At 37.0% G+C, this 25,021-nt stretch overlaps 1 protein-coding gene across 2 annotated transcripts; it reads left to right on the top strand.

Moving 5' to 3' along the window:
* The first annotated feature begins 920 nt into the window (after positions 1–920).
* Positions 921–24,452, top strand: CLECL1P (C-type lectin-like domain family 1). Of its 2 annotated transcripts, XM_015086138.3 has the most exons (6): positions 924–1,324; positions 3,257–3,343; positions 5,378–5,476; positions 16,878–17,047; positions 22,462–22,574; positions 23,372–24,452. In XM_015086138.3, exons 1-6 carry the CDS (start codon positions 1,243–1,245, stop codon positions 23,484–23,486), a joined length of 666 nt encoding a protein of 221 aa, XP_014941624.1. In that variant the 5' UTR covers positions 924–1,242; the 3' UTR covers positions 23,487–24,452. The 2 variants fall into 2 exon arrangements, with proteins under 2 accessions (XP_014941625.1, XP_014941624.1); XM_015086139.3 differs by lacking the exon at positions 3,257–3,343 and having other exon boundaries at positions 921–1,324.
* The last annotated feature ends 569 nt before the right edge of the window (positions 24,453–25,021 follow it).

Genomic DNA, 25,021 nt, shown 5'->3' with positions numbered 1-25,021 from the left:
GGCATTTCTGACCTCTGAGTCTTATGAGAATTTCACAGGTAGTTGGGCTCTCTCCTCAGTTATTTCCCTATGAATATTCTAGACGTCACTTTCTTCTACTTTGTTTCATCAATGATGATATCTCTATCTTCCACGAACTGACTGGTTTTTTTCCTTATCTGTTAAAACTCACTTCTTTTTTGTTATTGTTTGAGACTTTTACATTTTTATTCCTTTAACATAATTTTAGTGTAACTTTAGAAAAAACAGGAGATCAAAATTTACGTTTTATACATTGCATTCAACAGGAAATTTCTATGAACCTTGTTTAAACATAAGATTTATTTTCTTTAATGATATAACCTTGAATTATTTTGACATGGAATTTATTTCTGTGCCTTAAATATAATTATCAGCTTGGAAATCCTCTGCATGATCCATGTTTTAACTCAGTTTGATGCTCATATTATAAAACATAGAAAAGAAGAAATAGGTCTAAGGGAATTTTTACCTAGGTTAAAAAGGTATTACCTAGGTAAATACGATGCATTTCAAGATGAGAAGTCTATCAGTTATTTCTATCACATCCATTATAAAATCCCTCGTTTTCAGGTACCGGGGTGGCTCAATCGGTTAAGTGTCTGACTCCTGATTTCAGCTCAAGTCATGACCTCATAGTCATGAGATCAAGCCCTGCGGTGGGCTTGGTGCTTTCAGCGCGGGGCCTTCTTGCGATTATCTCTCTCCCTCTCTCTCTGCCCCTCCCCTGCTCATGCTTTCCCTCTCTCTCAAAATAAATAAACATTTTTTTTAAATCATTCTTTTTCTTTGTCCTCCCTTCCAAATTGCTATTCCACTTTGGAGAAAATGCTGAATGGTCACAGAATTTCTGCCAGAGAATATATGTCTGAACTAAAAGAGGAAGTAGTTTATAGAAGAAAAAATGGCAGGAGGTCATCCGTGGTAATATCAAAAGTGAAAACTATTCCAAATTTAGGCAGAAAACTAACTGTAGAGCAAGAAACTCCTGTACGAATAGTAGTTTTCTTCCCTATCGTGAAGTGTTTGGAAATCTCTTGTCTTGATTGGTAAGACTGAACACATTGCTTTGTCACTTATTCATAGAAGAAACCCACCAAATTTGGGAGAGCAAAAGAAAATTGTTCATCTCAGTTTATTTCACTTACCGGAAATGTATTTGCAGAACTATGAAACTCCCTTAGCAGAACATCATTTTTGGTCTCTCTGTTTTTAATATGTGCAATGGCTGGAGATATAATCTATGCGGATATTAAAACTGATGGGGCTTTTTCTCTAGGAAATTCATCTTCGCTTCAGAAATCTGGTAAGTTGGATTTAGGGGTCCTTCTAAAATTAATATTTTACTTCTAATCTCCTTTATTTCTGTCCTGTGCTTGCATATGTCTTACTAAAAAATAGAAAAATGCAAGGATAAGAGTGAATGTTTTTAGTGAAACAAATGTTCATAAAGTTAATTGTAACTTATGCTTTTCTTTTTCAAATTTTTATAAATTCCAGTTAGTTAACATCCAGTATAATATTAGTTTCAGGAGTAGAATTTAGTGATTTATCACTCACATATAACACCATGGATGGAGTTGGAGAGTGTTTTGCTCAGTGAAATAAGTCAGTCAGAGAAAGACAAATACCCTGTGATTTCACTCATATGTGCAATTTTAAAAAACAAAACAGGTCAACATGGTGGGGGGAGTGGAGAAAAAAGGCAAACCAGGAAACAGACTCTTAACTATAGAGAATAAATTGAGGGTTACTGGAGGGGAGGTGGGGTTGGGGGTATGGGTTGAATGGGTGATGGATATTAAAGAGGGCACTTATGATAAGCACTGGGTGTTTTATATAATTCTATTCTTAATACACAGAACTTCGCTTTTGGCTTTTGTAAACTTTCTATTCTTTGCATTTCTTGCAGTGAACATTTATACTCATACAGTGACATCTGTACTCATGACCCCTTTTTTCTCTACACTTTATATACCCCTGATTAAACCTGCCCTTTTAATATAGAATGATACATTTATTTATACAGAGGGGAAAATTCCTGGCTACTATTCACATTGTTAATTATCTTTTTGAAACTTGCAAATTGATAGGGTAATGAGCTAATATCCCTTATGTCAGTCCCTTCACAAAATCTGAAATTTTATTCTGTAAGTTTTTAGCTCTGTAACCTGAAACATGTTATTAAAAACATGTCTATTTTATATTAAAAACGTGTGTAGGGATACCATCACATTCTTCTTGAGATTATACCTTGACTGGCACCATTCTCATTGTTCTACATGATAAATGAAAATACACAGCCTTTTTTATCTTCTGACAATTAAAATCCCACTAAAGATGTTTTATTCAATAACAGTAAGAATTTGAACATAGAACAAAGCACTCTGTAATGATAGACCACTAAATAAGCATTCAGGTTAACCGGTCTTGATGCTTGACTTTGTAATTGGTTATGTATCAACATTAATTATTTTATTACTTTCTCAGTGTATATATCATCTATCTAGTGGAATTGATATGCTGCAATTATTTTGCATTAGAGATGGCTGGTTTAATTATCAGCCAAAGCTAATAAGCCCTTTTTTTGTGATTTATTATTATCCTTTGACTACTCCAAAGACAATGAGATAGAGTGAACAGCAAACCAACCACTGGTTTGGTAGTCAGTCAAGACAGCTGAGGCCTGATCTCAGCTCTGTCATCAAATAACTATGTGGCTGTGGACTTGAATATACCCATTAATGTGCAGATGTTGGGTGAGGTAATCTCTAAGAGTACTTTATTTTAAAATACACAGTTATGTACCACAGTATGTAGGCATGTTACATGAGAGAAAAGAATGGATCAATCCACATCAGTGGGTGCTGTCAATAAACTTATTAGAGAATCTGGAGAGTCTCAGTCTTATACAAAAATTTAGGACTGCACACAGTAGATCATTGTAATGCTGTGGAATAAGTGCAATGAACCCACAAACAAAAATTCATACCCATTCAAAGTTTTATAAGTCCCCTCCTCACAAACCAGAAAAGTATATACGTTCTGCGTGAGTGCGTATGTGTGTGTGCATGCACCCGCAAAAAAGAAGCTGGGTCTATATATTTCAAAGAAGAGTAACTTAGAAGCATGATAACCAAGAAAATTTATTGAGCCCCCTCTTACCTCTCACCATATACGGAAATATCTGCTGGAGTTACTATCCAATTTTATCTCTCCAATCTATCCAATTTTGTAGATACTCACCATCATGGAATTTTCTTGAAAGTTGGATGTGCAATTATCATCATCCTTCTTGTAATAGTAATTGTGTTGAGCATTTTGGGTAAGTAATTATCAGTATTATTCATTTATCCTGAAGTATTTTTCTCTAGTGACCTGTTGTAATTGTGTTTGCTGTTCAATGGTTCCCTAAACAATGCAGTACAACTTCACAAAAAGTATGAAATTTGAAACAATTAAAATGAAAGATTCTCCATAGAACTTCAGTATGTGATATAATTGTGGATTCTTTTCATTGATAAAAGAAACAAATGTCAAGAATATATTTATATTTTATGATTGAACTGCACAATGCAGTTTGATATTGAGCTATATACAAGCTGCTCTAAAACTATTTTCCGATGAAAGGAAATTAAATTTATAAGTTTAAATCTGCAAGTTGATTCACATGAGCTAGTCCTGGGCACTATCAATCTTAAATCAATAGGTGAAAACATTTCCTAATAAACCATTTAAAAATTCTACTCATGTACTTTGAACATAACTGAGCATAATCCAATTATTCATATGGCAAATATTTTTAATTGTTGAATAAATGCTTGGAGAAAAGTTCTTCACAAATGTCTATAGAACTAAGGTAACACACAGAGTGTATATATTGCAAGGAATCCAGGTTTCCAGATTAAATCAAACTCTAAAACAGGCCAAGGCATACCTGCCTACATCAAGAATCCTTGTAAATGGTATTAGCAATTATGAATGGCCTTGGAAGTTACGAAGAAATAGGCACAGTGATAGAATTCCAGAATGGGAAAGACCTAGAAGTCCAGGTCGAACCTCTAGTTGAGATGCACACCCAAAACCCCAGAAAGATCAGTTGTTTCATTAGTTTAATATAACTAGTCTGTTGTCTAATTGCAGCTATAAAATTAGGGAGGAGGGAAGCAAAAATAATTAGCATTAAAAACCTATTCTATATATGTTTTTATGTTAAGCTAATAGATTTGTTTGTTACTAAAACATCAGTTTGTCAATAAAACGTATTTTTTACCAATAGAATTGTTACCAAAATAGATTTTAAATATTTAATTGCTTAATACACATTATTATGAAATTATAAATTACAAAGGTAATTTCAGTTCAATGGCCATCAGAAAGACAGAAATATTTGTCATTGTAGAAAAAGTACTCCGGGCTCACCCTATACTTCTATATATAGCATTTACATGCAAAGTATTGAAACAGTTATGAACCAGATCAAAACATATAAAATCTTTTCCCTGAGGGGAGCCTGGGTGGCTCAGCTGATTAAGGATCTGACTCTTTTTTCTTTTTCTTTTTTTTTAAAGTTTATTTATTTTGTGAGAGAGAGAAAGAACATGAGTAGGGGAAGGGCAGAGGGAAAGAGACAGAGAGAATTCCAAGCAGGCCTGTGCTGTCAGCACAGAACCAGACTCAGGGATCCATCCCACGAACCATGAGATCATGACCTGAGATCATGACCATGAGATCATTTCTTGACCATGAAATCAAGAGTCGGGCAGTTAACTGACCACACCACCCAGGTGCCCCAAGCATCTGATTCTTTGACTCTTGATTTTAGCTCAGGTCATGATCTCATGGTTCATGAGATGGAACCCCAATTCTCTCCCTCACTCTGCCCTTCCCCTACTCGCATGTGCATGCACACACTCCCTTTCTCTCTCAAAATAAATAAATAAACTCGTAGAAGAAAATAAAATCCTTTCCCTGAATCAGGTGACACTTGATTGAAACAAGTGTCCTTAACACTTGATATAATTGTGTTTCATTAAACGCAAACTCTCCAAATGAGGCTTATATCCATGGCTGGTTATTTTGTGCTTATTAAAATAAGTATGAAGCCTCCAGGAAAAAATCAGGTGAACAACATCTGGTCCCGGATCATATCTTTTCATTTTCACTAAAGTTAACATTAATAAGATTAAGAGTCCAAAGGAAAGTCCAAATCTTGGGGAAAATAATATTGTTTTCCCCCTTAGAATGTTAATTATTTAAGTTCCTATAGAGTTTCTACATGATTGAACTTTAGTCACTAGAACCCAATGGTTTTGTGTTTTTTTATTCAGTTAGGAAAATATGTTTCTTCTTTCATCAGTTTCCCAGTTCAAATCTGCAAGACATAATACAATGGATGATGAATCAAAAGGGAAATTCTGTGCCGGGGAAAATAAATCTGGAACAATCGCCTCAAAAGGTAACATTACTATATATTGTCTAATCCCTGAGTAGCCAGGCATTGACAGTAGCTTTGGTTTTTCCTGAATATATCTGAATAGAAACGTTCCTCTGCACCTGCAGAGGTATGGTTGAGATCATTACTTTCTATAGACCCATTGCAGTCCATGACAAAAATACTCAGAGTTACAAGGCAAAGGAGAAAAATGAGCTTATATAGAGTTCTAACTAAATGTAAAGGTATTTCATTGAAATATTTGCATTTTATTCTTTTTATTTCTATTGGGGCATGTGCGGATGTAGAATGTGATCAAAATATTTTCCTTTTTAAAGTCCATGATTATCCAAGGTAGTTTTTTTTCTTACCAGGTGATGTTATTAAATGCAAAATAATTATCAATGGTAATCTTACGTTGGTCTTTCTCTTGCCGTCTCATATGAATGTATTTGCATTCTTTTGTTTCTTTAAAGTTTATTTATTTTTGAGAGAGAGAAAGCGAGAGAGGGAGAGGAGCAGACAGAGAGGGAGAGAGAGAATCCCAAGCAGGCTGCGCACTGTCAGCCCAGAGCCCCACGTGGGACTCGAACCCACGAACCGTGAGATCATGACCTGAGCCGAAGTTAGACACTTAACCAACTGAGCCACCCAGGCGCCCCTGCATGCTTTTAAAAGTCAAGAAAACACTCAATTACTTTTAGCCTTTCTGCTTTCTATTTTCCAGAGACCTTATTATATGTTTAAATCTATTAATTTAATTTTAACTATATGCCATTCTTCTTCTGAACATCCAGGTATAATTCTATTAGAAAGACTTACCAGTCCATAATACAGAGTACATTCAAATTCTGAGAATTCATTAAAATGTTAAACTGGATTTTGATATTTCCAAGCCTCCTTCACCACATTCTAAAAGCTGGCTGATACAACCCATGTTAAATTTTTTTTTTTAACTGGTGTGACGCTGAAGGAAAATTTTGTGGGACGCCATCCTCAGAGCAAGAGTACTATAATGTACTATACCAGGGACACAGGTCATACTAGTGTTATTAAATAAAGCTCTAGCTTTAAATTTTGTTAGACTTGTTTTCTAATCCTCATCCTATTGCTATAGATGTATGTCACCTCTCCTAGATTCCTAGATCAATTCATCAGGAAAGAACATCAATTCTAAATTTGATCTTAATAAAATAATAAAACTTAAAATATGTAAAATAAAAATAGATCTGTTCAGCCATCAATTCTAATTTTTTGTCTACCTTCTATTTTCTTTCTAGAATTTAAATTAGATGTGCAATAGGCTTACCCTCCATTTCTCTTAGCATCCCGTTGTGTCCTCAAAGTTATCGATTTGTGCCGAAGGCAATGTTTTCAGACATGTTTTGCAGTCCACACATGCTCTCTTTTCCTGGGTCTACACTACAGACTCATTCATGGAGTCTGATTTCAGGGATTACAGTGTTCAATTCTAAGGACTTAATTTCAATCACACTTGTGTTAGCTTTCAATAGTCTCCTGTTATCTGATCATTTTTCTACTTATTCTTTTATTCTTTAAATAATTTAAAACATTATGATTTTTGATACATATGATGAATTAAATATCTAAAGTCTTTGGTGACCAAATCTGCTGTTTGTGTATCCTGCAACGTGGCTTGTTTTTTAAAGCATTTGATATGTTTTTATTCTCATTTGAATGATTTCAATTGATGGAATTTCTAAAAGAAAAATACTTTCTTGCAAAGATTGGTTGCATTTTCATCTGCGGGGAGGGAGTGAGGGGCTAATGGTTAAATGACTTGAGGTGCTTTTGAAGACACTGGACTGGGGTTCCTGGGTGGCTCAGTCGGTTAAGCATCCCACTTCAGCTCAGGTCATGATCTCATGGTTTGTGGGTTCAAGTCCCAGTCAGGCTTTGTGCTGACAGCTCAGAGCCTGGAGCCTGCTTCAGATTCTGTGTCTCCCTCTATCTCTGCCCCTCCCCCACTAATGCTCTCTCTCTCTCTCTCTCTCTCAAAAATAAATACATGTTAAAAAAAAATAATTGAAGAAATTGGACTAACCAGAATCTCACTGGCTCACTCTATCACTTTTCAGCAAACCCAAGGTCTGGATTTAGGATCCTAGAACTGATATAAATCACTAGCTTTGAATTAGGGAGAATACTTGTTGGGATGAGCACTGGGGGTTATATGTAGGGGATGAATCATGGGAATCTACTCCTGAAATCATTATAGCACTATAATGCTATAACTAACTTGAATGTAAATTTAAAAATAAATGAATTTAATACAAAATACACATAAATTAAAAAATAAAATTTTAAAGAAGTAAAACTTTCAGAAAAAAAAAGTAAAACTTTCAGTATTTCACCATTAAGTATAATACTTTCTATATGTTAATCAGATTAAGGAAGTTACCTTTATTCCAAGTTTGCTGAGAGTTTTTATCATGGATGGGCACTGAATATCGTTAAAATAAATAAATAAATAAACACATACGTGTTAAGATAAAAATAAACAAATAAATGATTAGCTTTGAGGGCAACCTTGCTTTATGAACTCGTTTATGGAAATGCTTCCTATTCGACTTCTAGCTAAGTGTCTCCCTTCAGCAATTTTCCTTATTTCTTACGAGCGAAGCAATACTTTTGTTTTCATTTTTATTTTCATATTTTAGAGAGGGAGAGAATGAGACAGCACAAGCGGGAGAGGGAGAAGGAGAGAAAGTATCTCAAGCAGCGCAGAGCCCTATGTGGGGTGCGATCCCACAACCCTGAGATCATGACTTGAGCTGAAATCAAGAGTGGGATGCTTAATCGACTGAGCCACCTGGGCTCTTCTAAGCAATACTTTTTTATCTAATTCTTTTAGGATGTAATTACCTTCTAGAAAAGTATCTTTAAAAGAGAGTTTTTTCAACACTGTGCCTTAGCATTTGTATGCCTTAAGCTTCTTGAGCTATAAAGATCTAGGTGACTAATTGGTAAACCATAGACTTTTATTTTTTTATCTTGCTACATTTCAGAATTTTTTTTTATATTCCATAATATAGAAATGGTTAAGAAGCACTGGTTCATACTATCTGGTCAAAGTATCTACTATTAGAAATATAGAAGTACAAATATAGTAATTTCTTATTAAATGTATCCTTAAAAGTCCTAGTTGCATTGTTGCTGGTGTCTTTTTTTAAAAATATAATTTATGGTCAGCTAAAATACACTGTATACAGCATGCTCTTGGCTTTGGGAGAAGATTCCCATGATTCATCAGTTACATACAACATCCAGTGCTCATCCCAACAAGTGCCCTCCTCAATGCCCATCAGCCTTCCTCCCCCGCCATCAACCCTCAGTTTGTTCTCTGTATTTAAGAGTGTCTTATGGTTTGCCTCTCTGTCTGTTAGGAACTATTTTTTCTCCTTTCCTTCCCCCATGGTCTTCTGTTAAGTTTCTCAAATCCCACATATGAGTGAAAATATACGATATCTGTCTTTCTCTGACTGACTTAGTTCACTTAGCATAATACCCTCCAGTTCCATCCACGTTGTTGCAAATGGCAAGATTTCAGTCTTTCTCATTGCCAAGTAGTATTCCATTCTGTAGATATACCACAACGTCTTTATCCATTCATCAGTAGATGGACATTCGGGGTCTTTCCATAATTTGGCTATTGTTGAAAGCACTGCTATAAACATTGGGGTACACATGCCCCTATGCATCAACATCCCTGTATCCTTTGGATAAATTCCTAGTAGTGCTACTGCTAGGTCATAGGGTAATTCTATTTTTAATTTTTTGAGGAACCTCCACACTGTTTTGCAGAGAAGCTGCATCAGTTTGCATTCCCACCAACAGTGCAGAAGGGTTACTGTTTCTCCACATCCTTGCCAACATCTGTTGTTTCCTGAGTTGTTAGTTTTAGCTGCTCTGACCGGTGTGAGGTGGTATCCCAATGTGGTTTTCATTTATATTTCCCTGATGATGAATCATATTGGGCATCTTTTCATGTGTCTGTTGGTCATCTGGATGTTTTCTTGGGAAAAGTGTCTAATCGTGTCTTCTGCTATTTGTTTTCGGGGTGTTGAGTTTGGTAAGTTCTTTATAGATTTTGGATACTAACCTTCTATCCAGTATGTCATTTGCAAATATCTTCTCCCATTCTGTCCACTGCCTTTTAGGTGTGCTGGTTGTTTCCTTTGCACTGCGGAAGCTTTTTATCTTGATGAGGTCCCAATAGTTCATTTTTGTTTTTACTTCCCTTGCCTTTGGAGACATGTCAAGTAAGACGTTGCTGTGGCTGAGGTCAAAGAGGTTGTTGCCTGTTTTCTCCTCTAGGGTTGTGATGGTTTCCTGCCTCATATTTAGGTCTTTCATCCATTTTGACTTATTTTTGTGTATGGTGTAAGAAAGTGGTCCAGTTTCATTCTTCTGCATGTTGGTGTCCAGTTCTCCCAGCACCATTTGCTAAAAAGACTTTTTTTCCATTGGATACTCTCTCCTGCTTTGTCAAAGATTAGTTGGCCATACATTTGTGGGTCCATTTCTGGGTTCTTTATTCTATTCCATTGGTCTGTGTGTCTGTTTTTGTGCCAATACCATACTGTCTTGACGATTACAGCTTTGTAGTAAAGGCTAAAGTCCGGGATTGTGATACCTTCCACTTTGGTTTTCTTTTTCAACATAACTTTGGCTATTCGGGGTCTTTTGTGGTTCCATACACATTTTAGGATTGTTTGTTCTAGCTCTGAGAAGAATGCTGGTGCAATTTGGATTGGGATTGCATTGAATGTGTAGATTGCTTTGGTAGTATTGACATTTTAACGCTACTTGTGCTTCCAACTCATGAGCATGGAATGTTTTTCCATTTCTTTGCATCTTCTTTAATTTCTTTCACAAGCTTTCTATAGTTTTCAGAGTACAGATCTTTTACATCTTTGGTTAGGTTTATTCCTAGGTATCTTATGGTTCTTTGCATCTGTAAATGGGATCGATTTCTTGATTTCTCTTTCTGTTGCTTCATTATTGGTGTCTAGAAATGGAACCGATTTCTGTGTGTTGATTTTGTATCCTGAAACTTTGCTGAATTCATGTATCAGTCCTACCAGCTTTTTGGTGGAGTCTTTCAGGTTTTCCACACAGAGTATCAGGTCATCTGTGAAAAGCGAAAACTTGGCTTTTTCTTTGCCAATTTGGATGACTTTTATTTCCTTTTGTTGTCTGATTGCTGAGGCTAGCACTTCCAACACTATGTTAAACAACAGTGGTGAGGGTGGACATCCCTCAGTCGTGTTCCTAATCTCAGAGGGAAAGCTCTCAGTTTTTCCCCATTGAGGATGATATTAACTGTGGGATTTTCATATATGGCTTTTATGATGTCAAGGTATGTTCCTTCTATCCAGACTTTTTTGAAGATTTTTATTAAGAAATGATGTTGTATTTTGTCAAATGCTCTTTCTGCATCTATTGACAGAATCATCGCTTTCTTACCCTTTCTTCTATTAATGTAATGTATCACATTGATTGATTTGTGAATATTGATCCAGCCCTGCTGCCCAGTAATGAATCCCACTTGATCATGGTGAATAATTCTTTTCATATACTGTTGGATTCAATTTGCTAGTATCTTGTTGAGAATTTCTGCATCCATGTTCCTCAGGGATATTGGCCTGTAATTCTCCTTTTTGGTGGGGTCTCTGATTTGGGAATCAAGGTAATACTGACTTCATAGAATGAGTCAGGAAACTTCCCTTCTGTTTCTATTTTTTGGAACAGCTTGAGAAAGATAGATATTAACTCTGCTTTCACGTCTGGTAGAATTCCCCAGGGAAGCCATCTGGCCCAGATCTCTTGTTTGTTGGAGATTTTTGATAACTGATCCAGTTTCTTCACTGGTTATGGGTCTGTTCAAACTTTCTATTTCTTACCGTTTGAGTTTTGGTAGTGTGTGGGTGTCTAGGAATTTGTCCATTTCTTCCAGGTTGTCCAGTTTGTTGGCATATAATTTTTCATAGTATTCTCTAATAATTCTTTGTATTTCTGTCATGTTGGTTGTGATGTTTCCTCTTTCTTTCGTGATTTTATCTATTTGGGTTCCCTCTCTTTTCTTTTCGAGAAGTCTGACTAGGCATTTATCAATTTGGTTTATTTGTTCAAAAAATCAGCTCTTAGATTTATTGATCTGTTCTATTGGGTTTTTTTGGATTATGTGTTGTTATTTCTGCTCTAGTCTTTATTATTTCTCTTCTTGTGCTGGTTTAGGAGTCTTTGCTATTCTGCTTCAAGTTCCATTAGGTTAGGTGTGATTAGGTTTTGTATTTGGGATTTTTCTTGTTTCTTGATATAGGCCTAGATTGCAATGTATTTTCCTCTCAGGACTGCCTTTGCTGCATCCCAAAGGATTTGGACTGTCATGTTTTCATTTCCATTTGCTTCTGTATATTTTTAAATTTCCTCTCTAATTGCCTGATTGACCCATTCATTCTTTAGTAGGATATTCTTTAACCCCCATGCATTTGGAGGCTTTCCAAAATTTTTCTTGTGGTTGACTTGAAGTTTCATAGTGTTGCGATCTGAAAATATGCATGGTATGATCTCAATTCTTTTATTCTTTTTTATTTATTGAGGGGTGTTTTGTGACCCAGTATGTGATCTATCTTGGAGAATGTTCCATGTACACTCGAAAAAAAATGTGTATTCTGCTGCTTTTGGATGAAAAATTCTGATATATCTGTCAAGTCCATCTGGTCCAGTGTATCATTCAAGGCCATTGTTTCTTTATTGATGTTCTGCCTAGATGCTATGTCCATTGTTGTAAGTGGAGTATTAAAGCCCTCTGCCATTACCATATTCTTATCAGTAAGATTGCTTATGTTTGTGATTACTTGATGTATATATTTGGGTACTTCAAAATTGGGAGCATAAACATTTATAATTGTTAACTCTTCTTGATGGATAGACTCCATAATTATGATATAATGCCCTTCTTCATCTCTTGTTACAGCTTTTAGTTTAAAATCTAGTTTGTCTGACATAAGTATGGCTACTCCAGCTTTCTTTTGACTTCCAGTAGCATGATAGATGGTTCTCCATTCCCTCATTTTCAAGCTGAGGGTGTCCTCAGATCTAAAGTGAGTATCTTGTAGACAGCATATAGATGGATCTTGTTTTCTTTGTTGTTGTTGTTGTTGTTGTTTATCCATTCTGATACTCTATGCCTTTTGATTGGAGCATTTGGTCCATTTAAATTCAGAGTAATTATTGAAAGATATGGATTTAGTGTCATTGTGTTATCTGTAGGTTTCATGCTTGTGGTGATGTCTCTGGTCCTTTGTAGTCTTTGCAGTGTTCCACTCACAGAGTCCCCCTAGGATCTTTTGCAGGGTTGGTTTGTCCTTCAGTTTTTGTCTGGGAAAGCCTTTTTCTCTCCTTCTATTCTGAATGACACCCTTGATGGATAAAGGATTCTTGACTGCATATTTTTCCTATTCAGCACATTGAATATTTCCTGACACTCCCTCCAGGCCTGCCACGTTTTAGTGGACAGGTCTGCTACTGCGCTTATGTGTCTACCTTTGTAGGTCAAGGCCCATGTGTCCCTAGCTGCTTTCAGAATTCTCTCTTTAACTTTGTATTTTGCCAGTTTCACTATGATATGCCATGGAGAGGCCCATTCTTGTTGAATCTGAAGGGAGTTCTCTGTGCCTCCTGGATTTGGATGTCTGCTTCCTTCTCCAAATTAGGGAAGTTCTCAACTATATTTTGTTCAAGTAAACCTTCTGACCCTTTCTCTCTCTTTTCTTCTTCTGGAACTCCTATGATGCAGCCATTATTATGTTTCACTGAATCACTTATCTCTAATTCTCCCCTCTTGTTCTAGTATTTTTTATCTCTCTTTTTCTTAGCTTCATCATTTTCCATAATTTTATGTTCTATTTCACTTATTCTCCCCTCTGCTTCCTCCATTCTTGCTGTCACTGCACCTAATTTATTTTGCACCTCACTTACAACATTTCTTAATTCATCATGACTGTGTCTTAGTTCCTTAATCTCTGCAGCAATAAATTCTCTGCTGTCTTCTATGCTTTTATTAAGTCTAGCTATTAATTTTATAACTATTATTCTAAATTCTTGATCAGATAAATTGTTTACATCTGTTTTGAGCAATTCTCTAGCTGTCATTTCTTTCTCAAGTTTCTTTTGAGGAGATTTCTTCCGTTTCACCATTTTGGCTAGTTTTCTGTCTTTTATGTGTCCTAATAGCTTGTTATATGTCCTGCACCTGTGAGAACTACTATTATAAAAGGGGGTCATACACTATCCAGGGCCTGGCCCTTCAGAAGGTCTTTTTGGAGTGTATTGTGCCCTCTTTCTTGTTGTGACTCTGTTTGCTTTATTTCCCTACTTGTAGTGGTGGTTTGGACCTTCCACCAGGTGTGCTTTGATTTGGTCTTTGAACTAACCCTGGAAAAGATTTAAAAATGGGGTGGTAGTGGAAGAAGCCTTATCCCATACAAAGAAATGACAGGCGCAGAGAAAAAGAAAAGAAAAAAAGAGAGAGAGAGAGAAAAATTGACCGAGCAGATCATCAGAGAAACTCTACCACTTAATCCAGAGAAAGAGAAAGGAAAATAAAGAAGGAGATACAGAAGAGGTGTAAAAAGAATAGATTAAAAATGTCTGCTTAAGCAAAACAGCAACCAGAATAGATAAAGGAAGAAAAGAAAGACAGAAATTGTATGTATATATATATATATATATATATATATATATATGCCATATATGCATATATACATATATATATATGTATGTAATAAGAATTGACCAAGAATCAAATCAGAAAATGCAAAACCACTGGACCAATATCTGATTAGTTTCAGCTGTACAACACAGGGACTCAACACTTTCATACAACACCTGGTGCTCATCACAGATGCACTTCTTAATCCCTATCACCTACTTAACCCATCCCACCATTCACCTCCCCTCTGGTAACCATCAGTTTGTTCTCTACAGTTAAGTGTTTCTTGGTTCTGTTCAACAATATGAAGATGTTTTTCACTATATTCTGCCCCCCATAATTCATTATGTGAAAGGGCTTTTTTTTTAATGTTTCCCTATAAATGGCATGCAATTTTTCTCTGTTTTCAAGATTTTTCTCTGTTGTAAGCAGTTTATTTTATTTTTGCGTATGTAAAAATACCTGCTTAGGGTTTGATTAGCTTCTTGAAAGTATAGATTTATATATTTAAATAATTTGGAGGAAATTGAACTATTACCATTTTTCCCCTTATTTTCTCTTTCCGATGGTTCTAGGACTTCAATTTCATGTATGTTAAATATTTTTATATTGCCCTGCAAAACATTGAGACTTTGTATATTTTTTCCAACTGTTTTTCCTTGTTTTTTTATTTTTTATTTTTTATTAAAAAAAATTTTTTTTTCAATGTTTATTTATTTTTGGGACAGAGAGAGACAGAGCATGAACGGGGGAGGGGCAGAGAGAGAGGGAGACACAGAATCGGAAACAGGCTCCAGGCTCTGAGCCATCAGCCCAGAGCCTGACGCGGGGCTCGAACTCACGGACCGCGAGATCGTGACCTGGCTGAAGTCGGACGCTCAACCGACTGCACCACCCAGGTGCCCCTTTCCTTGTTTTTTTATATTGGACAATTTCAAGTTCCCTAAACATTTTTTTTCCTGCTAATTCTCTGCTTTTAAGCCCAATCTAATGAAATTTGCATATCATGCATTTCTTAATTATAAATTTCATTTCTTAACAAAAGTAAAAATTCTCTATTTCTTAGAAGTATCCCATTTTTTAATTACAAACATATTTTCTTTTACATACTTGTGCCTAGTTAGAACAGCTGCTTTAGAATATTTGGGGATAATTCTCAATCTGCATCATTTTCCTGTTGTGCTGCATTGATTTCCTTTCTCTTTTTAATCGGTCATATTTTCCTGATTTTCTTATGTCAAGTATTTGGAGATTGTGTCCTTGGATATTGTGCAGGCTATACTGAGATGTCTGTATGCTGATGTATTTCTCCAAACAGTGTTGATTTTCCTATTTTAGCAGGGACTTGGTATAGCTGACCTCAAATTTAAATTTCTGTCTTTTGGGAAGTTCCTGGGTGGCTCATTTGGTTGAGCGGTTGAGGGTCTGACTCTTGATTTCGGTTTAGGTCATGATCCCAGGAATGTGGAATTGAGCCCCACATGGGGGCTCTGCACTGAATGTGGAGTCTACTTAAGATTCTCTCTCTCTCTCTGTCTCTCTCTGTCTCCCACTGCTGCTCTCCCCCACTTTTGTTCTCTAAAACAAACAAACAAAAATATCTATCTTTTGGGCAGTAGCTCAAATCTCAAACAAATTATTTTTTTTTCCCAAATAAATTATTTTATCCTTAGCTATAATGTAGCTTTCACATGCATCAGGCAGCGACTTGGAAAACTTTTATACTTGGAACTCGGTGCACATCCTTTATGTTTTCTTCTTCATGGGATTCATCCTCCATTTTCAAGATCTGTGGTTGCTTCAAACTCTGTTCTCTGTTTTGTTTTGTTTTGTTTTTGTTTTTGTTTTGTTTTTTTAGTCTCAAAAGACTGCAGATTGTCTATTGAAATTTTACTCACTCTACATGGCACCAACATTGGGCTGTCTTAAGCTAAAAGTTGTAAAAATAAAAAATATATACCTTTCCATATCTATTTCAAGTGTCACTTCCCCTCCAAAATCTGCCTGCTTTTGTTCATGTTTCAGTGCCTTCAAGTCATTTTCTGTGTATATGTATGTGTGTTTTTAAAGGATATTTATTTCAAGGGCAATAAATTACTGGTATATCCAGGATGGCTATGTGTCATCATCTAAACCTACAGGCAAATATTATAAATCAAAACTACCTGTTACAAGCACATTTGGGAATGTCAAGATCCTTTTTATATGGGAGGATCAATCTATCTTAAGCTTTGGGGGCCACTTATTATGCAAATTTTGTCCAAGAAAATATATTCCAGTGTGATAGATAACTCCCAAAATGTCTAGTGTAATGGTGGACCACTAATTAAAATCTCTAATTTGTATTTTACTTTAAAATTTTTATCTGCCTGAGACTTGAGTGCAGGCAGTGTCTGCATTGACCCTATACAGTCTTGATCCTAGTGTCTTATACATTGCCTTGCTGATAGAAAATATGATATATTTTTAAGTGAATTAAACAGAAAAAGAATGGAAGAATGAATGAATATACACATGGTTGAAATTCTGTTAATCTGTATTCTTTCCAAATCCACCTTGAGAAAAGCATATACTTTTGTCAAAGGAAGCTTTAGACCATAATTTAACAAAATTTGAGAAGCTTGTATGTGGTATTAGGGATATAGTTCTAAGTCTCTTTTAATTACTTATCCTTTTTCCTTCCAGTTTCTTTCAACTCTTCTACTGCTCATAAATCATGCCCTTCGAAAGACTGGAGGCTACACGGGGGGAAATGTTACTGGGTTGCTGAAGCTAATAAATCTTGGCATGAAAGTAAAAATGACTGTGCCATGAAAAATTCACATCTCATGGTGATTCGAGACTTCATCGATATGGTGAGATATCAAACTTGGAGATTATAGCATCCTTCACACTCTTCATTACAGTTATTGTGCTACATACTTGGAAATTTCTATGAAAATAATGTGAAGCCTCATTCCTGTTAACTACATAAATGTTGGTTGAATGAATTGTTGAACTGCATGTTTATTTTTAAGCTTTTTGGGAGGGAGTGGCTATGGATTGGAGGAATTCATTTGCTACTCTACACCTAACTTCTCCACCAGGGATCCCCATAGCTTACTGGATTCCATTTTAAAATATAAAACGGTAAGTATCTTCCCTCATCTCTCATGTTTATTGCAATATTCACAAAGGCTGGAGTCAGATATCATGGCAGCTAAAATTAAGATGATGCTGAGAGAAAAGAAATACAGAATAGTCCTCATTAAGGACCTTCTTCCTTGAGCAGAGTATTTCTCTAACTGGCTTAATTTAAACTGAAGTTTTGTGGGGCGCCTGGGTGGCTCGGTCGGTTGAGCGTCCGACTTCAGCTCAGGTCACCATCTCGCGGTACGTGAGTTGGAGCCCCGCGTTGGGCTCTGGGTTGATGGCTCGGAGCCTGGAGCCAGCTTCCGATTCTGTGTCTCTCTGTCTCTCTGCCCCTCCCCCGTTCATGCTCTGTCTCTCTCTGTCTCAAAAATAAATAAACGTTAAAAAAAATTAAAAAAAGAAAAAAGAAGCAAACTATCTTCTCACTGTAACCGGTGTAACACCAAATCTCAACCTGTAAGACTGTCTTTCAGATGCAGTTCAAATTGACTCAAATATGAGCTGAATCCAGGATAGAGTAAGAACTGTTTTCTTCTCCTTGAGGTCAATTTTAAGGCAAGAAAGGGGAAGCAGGTATCAACTGGAAAGCTTCTCATCAGAATGCTCTGGAAGGGATAAATAATAAATCACTGCACAAAGAAATTGTTCAATGAAATATTTCACTAAGAACCTCATCTATTTCCTGCTCACCATCAAAGGGAAGGATGCTGAAATACAGAAAAGACATATCTTCTAGGCAATCAATAAACCAGATGGGGGAGACCAGTAGACTGAGACAATATATTTTAATAGAAAATTCCTTCTTCCAGCTCAGATTACACCCCTTCACATTATTCCTAAACAACTGAATGGGCCAGGTATAATTGTTCTCTTTCACGGATAGATAAGAATCTAAAAGGAATCAGCATAGAATTTATACATAAATATTTCCGTTTCCAAATTTCTCCAAAGAAGGCAAGTAAAAGTCAGATAGACAAGATATATATTACAGAAGAATAATTACTCCAAGAAACAGAAAATAATTTCTCTAGCAAATCCGTCTCTAGCTTTCAGATAAGTTAAGAATAAAGTGAAAGGAAGAGAATTATAAGTCCACCTAGAAAACCCATGTGTCACCTATGGCAAAGAAAAAAAAAGAAAGTAGAAAGAAGGAGAAAAAGGAGGGGTGGGGGAGGAAGAAGAAGAAAATGAGAAAAAGAAGTATTTAAGCAAACAAACCAACAAAAGCAAGGAAATTTTTCACAGCAAGATGCGAAGATCTTGAAGAAATGTTACTACAACTTTTACAATAAGAAATAGCCAGTCAACTATAAATTGCCAACTTGTTTCAGATCCATGGGAAAGGTAGGTTTGCAGGGCCAAAATCTATGTTGAAACAGGCACCTGTGGGAAAGAGAAGACACATCCTCACTCACTTGGGATACACAAATCAGGCATTACGCATCAGAAAGAAGAGTTCAGTCAAAATAGTTTAAAGATAAGTTCAGGCTGATAGTAAGGTGCAAGAACAGTGTGAGGCTCCTGGGCTCTTTAGAAATAAGGGAATTCTACAAACCCTGGAAGGCTATTTTTCTGTCAACATCACTGGCTCTCAAAGAACAGATTGGAAAGAGGGGCGCGGGGCGCCTGGGTGGCTCAGTCGGTTAAACGTCCGACTTTGGCTCGGGTCATGATCTCGCGTCGGGCTCTGGGCTGACGGCTCAGAGCCTGGAGCCTGCTTCGGATTCTGTGTCTCCATCTCTCTCTGCCCTTCCCCGCTCACGCTCTGTCTCCCTGTCTCTCTCTCTTGCTCTCAAAAACAAATCAACATTAAAAGAAGAAAAGAAAAGATTGGAAGGAACCATAAGAAAGTGTCCATTGTGGCACAGACCTGGAAGAAGAAAAGAGCAGTGATGCGGAAGTGGCAAGAAATTCCACCTAGATCCTTGTCCCCCTGTCTGTTAACTGTGCTATGGCACAAAAACCTTAATGTGCGTGCCGGTGACAAGGACAGCTGCCTTTAGGGCGCTGGTGAAACCCACTGCAGGTGAGAAAGAGGACTGGGAACCGAAAATACTCCCGTGGGAGGATCGAGAATACATAATGGGACCACAACTACATTCAGAGGAGGGGCAGCAGAACAGAGAAAGCCGCACAGAGAAGACAGGGGTGAGTGCCTGCCTAAGACTGAGGCATAATCAGAACAAGAAAGACCATTGCCTCCGCTGCCTTTTACTATCAAGCTAACAAGTTTCAAATAGGAAGTCAAGAAGGGAGAGGGACAAGGGAGGAAGAAGAATGCGCAAAGAGGTCTTCATGAGGCATGGTGAGAAGGGAGACTTAAATTCTCAGGTCAAGGAGACATTTCCCTGGCACACAGACAAACCAAAACCACTGAACACAAGATGCCACGGCAGGAATTTGAAACCCGAGGTGCACCGAGGATTACCAGAGCAGCAACAGATGAGAAACCCACCCTCCTAACGATTAACTTCAACCCTAGGACAGACTAGTAACCTTGTTTCATTACTACGCACAAAACCAGTGGGTTTTGTCAAGTCAAGTTAGCGTCAAATCATTGGGTATGAGGTAAATAAAAGGACCCAAAGAAACAGGACACTCCAAACAAACAAGCAAAAAAAAAAAAAAAAAAAAAGGGAATACTGCAAAATGATAAAGGAGTTGTATGCGGTTGCTGGGGCAGCCGTGACAAAGGACCACAAACTTAATGACTTAAGCAAGAGAAATGAATTTCTTGCAGTTCTGAAGGCTGAGTCCCAAGATCAAGGTATTGGCCAATGCCTCTCTCCTTGGCTTTCAGACGGCCACCTCTTACTGCGTCCTCACATAGTCTTTCCTCTGTGTGGGTGTATCTGTGTCTCTCCGTGTGCCCAAATTTTTCTTCTTATAAGGACAGCAGTCAGATTGAATTAAGATCCACGCTAATAGCCCTAGTTTAGCTGAATCAGCTCTTTAAAGGCTCTGACTTCAAATGCAGTCATATTTTCAAGTCCTGGGGGTCAGGGCTTCAACACAGGAATTTTGGAGAGACACAATTTGGTCCATAATATTCCACCCTTTGGCCCTTGAATCCCACAACAGGAGTCAATTTTATAAATATATATAAATTTTATTATATATATATATATCAATTATATATATATATATATATATATATATATATATATATCAGCAAGGTAAACACTGATAGAACTAAGAGGAAATGGGGAATCCACAAATACTGTTGGAGTTATTAACATGTCACTTTGAGTAACTGAAAAAACAACCCAATAAATAAACAAACAAACAAATAAATAAATAGCCAACTCTATAAACCAATTAAACCTAATTGATCTTATAGAAATCTGTATCCAACAGCATCAGAATACACTTTTTTTTTCAAAACACATGGAACTTTGATGAAGACAGACCATATGTGAGAACTTAATCAACTTTTAAAATCTTCAAAAATAGATCTTCTACAAAGCATGTCTCAGACCTTCAGAAAATTAAACTGGAAATTAGGAACAGAATAGTGTTTGGAAAGTTTCCAAACGTTTGAAAATTCTACAACACACTTCTGAATGATGACTGGGTCAAAAAGGAAGTGTTCAGAGCAAAATTTTTAAACTATATTGTGAATTGACTAAAAACAACATCTTAATGTGTCAGAATTTACAGGTTTCAACTTAAGCAGAGCTTCGAGGGAAATTTATCGCCTTAAGTGCTTACGTTTGAAAAGAAAATAATGTAGAATCAATCATCTACACTACTTAAAAAAAAAAAGAAACTAAGAAAAGAACAAACTAGGCCCAAAGCAAGCAGAAGAATGGAAGATACACCATTCGATCTCAAGTCTTACTATAAAGCAAAATTAGTTAATATGGCGTAGAATTGGCAAAAGACAGACCAGTGACACTGAATAGAAATGCCAGAAGCAGACCTACAAAAATTTAGTCAACCGATTTTTTTTACCATAGCGCAAAGATAATTCAATGGAACAACACGACGTTGTCTTGTATGCGTGCATAACGACTTTATTTTCTTACAGTTATGACATTTAGCCTATGAGTTCAGCTGCATGTGACAGAGAACCAAAATCACCGTAGCTTAAACAAGGTAGATGTTCACTTTATTGACTCTCAAACAGTTTCACTTATAAGATATCCCTTTAGTACACTTAAAAGCGTTAGGACAATTAGAAAGCAAAAACAAAACTCCCAGTTAAACTACTAGGAGCCAGGGATTGTCTGATGTTTCCAATGTTGAAGTGTTAAAATAGGGGGAAAATGTATCGATTCCTCTATGCAATTGGTTATGTCACTCACGTTTTAGTCCGTACAGCTATGGATTCTTAGTCTTGTCTGTAGAGTGCTGTCTGTGTCCACCTATTTCCGGTTGATGGACCACCATGTGGACATTCTAGCCATCAGAAAAGAAGGAAATAATGAATGGAAGGATACAGCCCTACCTTTTACGTGCTTGATTAGAATTTCAGTAGCGCTTGAATTGTGTTCCATTAGCCAGAAATTAGTCACATTGTCACACTTAGCCAAAAGGGAGCTTGGGAAACATATCCTTACTATGTCTGGCCATAGATATGGCTCAGGGGTTTTATTACTATAGAAAAAGTTATTAAGAAACTATGAACAATATGTACCATGTCAGCTCAGATATTGCTTCCTTTCTTCCCTGTATATTCTCTTGCTTCTATCTACTATTTCTTACCTGTAATTAATTATAATCACTAACATTTATGTAATGAGAAGTTATTATGTTCCAAGCAGTGTAGAATAATGTTATTTAATAACAAAACTCTTTGAGATAGGTACTACTATAATCTGAGTTTCAGAGATTGGGGAAAACACAAGTAAAAAGATTCAACAACTGTGCCAAGATGCACAGCAATCAATCGTCGAGCCAGGACTCAAATTTGGAAGCTTATCCTCGCAGTCTTAGGATCTCCGGCAACCACGCATACTTTACGACATTGTAGTGCGGTACGTTGTCCCTCCGGTATGATCCGTTAGAAAAGTGTGAAGTTCAATCCCTGCTTCTCGTGTAGGACCAGCATACAAAAGGTCCTCTTGAGAAATTTATTTTTTGTATCTATAAGAATTGATCAGTTGTTTCCTATAATATTTCCCATTCTCTTTAGAGTTTCCTATGGAAGCACCTAAATACTGGAGTGTTTTACTGGATTGGCTTGACTATTCCACCTGGAGGGGAATCATGGACCTGGGTAGACAACAACCCTTTTGACTCCCATCTGTGAGTTTATTGTATTTTAGCTTTTTTGTGATTTTAATCCCATACTGTATGACAAGAAAGAGTCGTCTGATGCTGTTGGGCTTGAACTGAGGAAACAGGTATAAATTTCCTAACCGAATCATATGATCTGACAAATATTCATATAAAATGGTCTACTCGGAAAGTTGAGGGAAAAAAGACATCTTATTCCACACACTCAGAAGATTTAGGGATGGGAAGCAGGATTTGCCAATAGCGTCCTTTTATTTTATTAAAGAGGCAAATTGACCAGTGTGAAATCTCTTGTAAGAGCACAAGTTTAGGGGCACCTGGGTGGCTCAGTTGGTTGAACATCCAACTCTTGATTTAGCTCAGGTCATGATCCCAGGATCATGGTGTTGAGCCTCATTTGGGGCTCCTCACTGAGCATGGAGACTGCTTAACATTCTCTTTTTCTCTCCTTCTGCCCCCTCCCCTATTCATGCTCTCTCTCCCTCTCTTAAAAAAAAAAAAGACCACAAGTATAGTTTACAAAATGTAAATTTCTGCTCTTTTCAACAGTTTTTAAATGAACAAAACCAGAAGTGCCATTTTAGCATTATCCATATAACCTTGACTACTACTCCTTAACTATTAATAACTTCCCTTGCAAAATAAAACTGAGGGTGGGAAGAATTACCTTACCCACCATATTGTATATTGTTTAAATTGTTTAAATACTCATGTTTTTATTTTAAAAATTAGAAAATATTTTCTGAGGCCCTCTTTAGTCTCTGGACATATGCTGATGTAAAGATAACCATTTTCTTCCTTCATAGGTTTTCACTAGAAGAAAAATGGCGGACCCGGAGCATGAAATGTGCCCAGGTGTCTCAAATTAAGATAGCTGAACAAAAATGTGGGAAAATTAATCCGTGGATTTGTCAACTGTAACCCACACCGCAGGAAATCTGTCTCCATTTCTCTGACGGAAAGACACCACATGAAGTTTGAACTCAGAATATATCAAAGTCCAGAGGGCCACGTGTGTCCCAGAGGGTGTGTGTGTGTGTGTGTGTGTGTGTGTATGTGTGTGTGTGTGTGTTCATTCGGGTGGGTATAGTACTATTTCTCAGAGATTTAGGAAGGCTAATAGAGAAAATGAAATGTTGTAGAAGCTGAGAAGATAGAATGAATGTATTTTTTCGTCTGAATTATCAGTTATTCAATCCCCATTTTCATTTTGCATGTGGTTTCGAAACTTCGGTCTTTATTTTCTCCACAGTTTCCCTCTATAATATCCTTACCTAATTACATTTTTATGAAGAAATTCATATCAAAATCAAATTTACATCTCTAGCCCAGACTTTTCCCGGATCACCAGATCCATATACGGTAGTGCTTATATAACATATCAAGTTGGGGCACCTGGCTGTCAGTTGGTTGACCATCTGACTCTTGATTTAAGTTCAGGCCATTACCTCATGCTCATGAGATTGAGCCCCAAATCAGGCTCTGCACTAGGTGTGGGGTCTGCTTAAGATTCTCTCTCTCCTTCTCCTGCCCCTCCCCTGCTTACGAGCAAGTGTGCATACACTGTCTCTACTATATCAAAGAAAGTTAATAAATGACATTTAACATATGAAATCTGAAATCTCAAAGGCATCTCAAACTCAATATATAAAAATAGTTCAATCATGGGGTGCCTGGGTGGCTCAGTCGGTTAAGCGTCTGACTTCGGCTCAGGTCACGATCTCACGGTCCGTGAGTTCGAGCCCCTCGTCGGGCTCTGTGCTGACGGCTTGGAGCCTGGAACCTGTTTTGGATTCTGTGTCTCCCTCTCTCCCTGACCCTCCCCCATTCATGCTCTGTCTCTGTCTCAAAAATAAATAAACATTTAAAAAAATTCTTTAAAAAAAAGTAGTTCAATCACTTTCCTCATGAAAGGGACCATCCTCCAGCACTCAGTGTCTCAGTCAATGGCACACCACACAAGATAAGAAATGTCACAACTTAGAGTCCATCTGTGTCGTCATCACCCTCTATCTGGCCTACCTTTCTGTATTGCTATCCACTCTCCCTCCCACAAAACCAAGTATTGTTAGTGTTTTTACTAAATATCTCTCAAATCTCACCTCTTCCCTTCATTGCTTTCACAACCTTAATACAAAAGTACCAAAATATTAAGTGACTGACCTAACAAGGCCTTCCTTGTTCTACTCTTAATCCGTTTCAGTTATTCTCTACCACGTAACCTAAGTGATATTTTAAAAATACACATACTGACAATACAACCCTTCTTTTGAAAAACACTTCAACATCGTTCTTAGACTAACACCAGGGATGCCTGGGTGGCTCAGTCGGTTAAGCGCCGGACTCTTGATTTCAGCTCAGGTCACGATCTCACACTTTGTGAGATAGAGCCCCGTGTTGGGCTCTGTACTGACATTAGGGAGCCTGCTTGGGATTCTGTCTCTCCTTCTTTCTGC

The sequence above is a fragment of the Acinonyx jubatus genome, chromosome B4 (assembly GCF_027475565.1).
Source record: "Acinonyx jubatus isolate Ajub_Pintada_27869175 chromosome B4, VMU_Ajub_asm_v1.0, whole genome shotgun sequence".
In the NCBI taxonomy this organism is placed as follows: domain Eukaryota; kingdom Metazoa; phylum Chordata; class Mammalia; order Carnivora; family Felidae; genus Acinonyx; species Acinonyx jubatus.
This window is presented reverse-complemented; position numbering and strand designations above follow the sequence as displayed.

Coding starts and splice junctions, on each gene's coding strand:
- CLECL1P (XM_015086138.3), top strand. CDS start 1,243: ATGGCTGGAGATATAATCTATGCGGATATTAAAACTGATGGGGCTTTT. Junction 17,048..22,461: donor TTCGAGACTTCATCGATATG/GTGAGATATCAA, acceptor CATTCTCTTTAG/AGTTTCCTATGGAAGCACCT. Junction 22,575..23,371: donor AACCCTTTTGACTCCCATCT/GTGAGTTTATTG, acceptor CTTCCTTCATAG/GTTTTCACTAGAAGAAAAAT.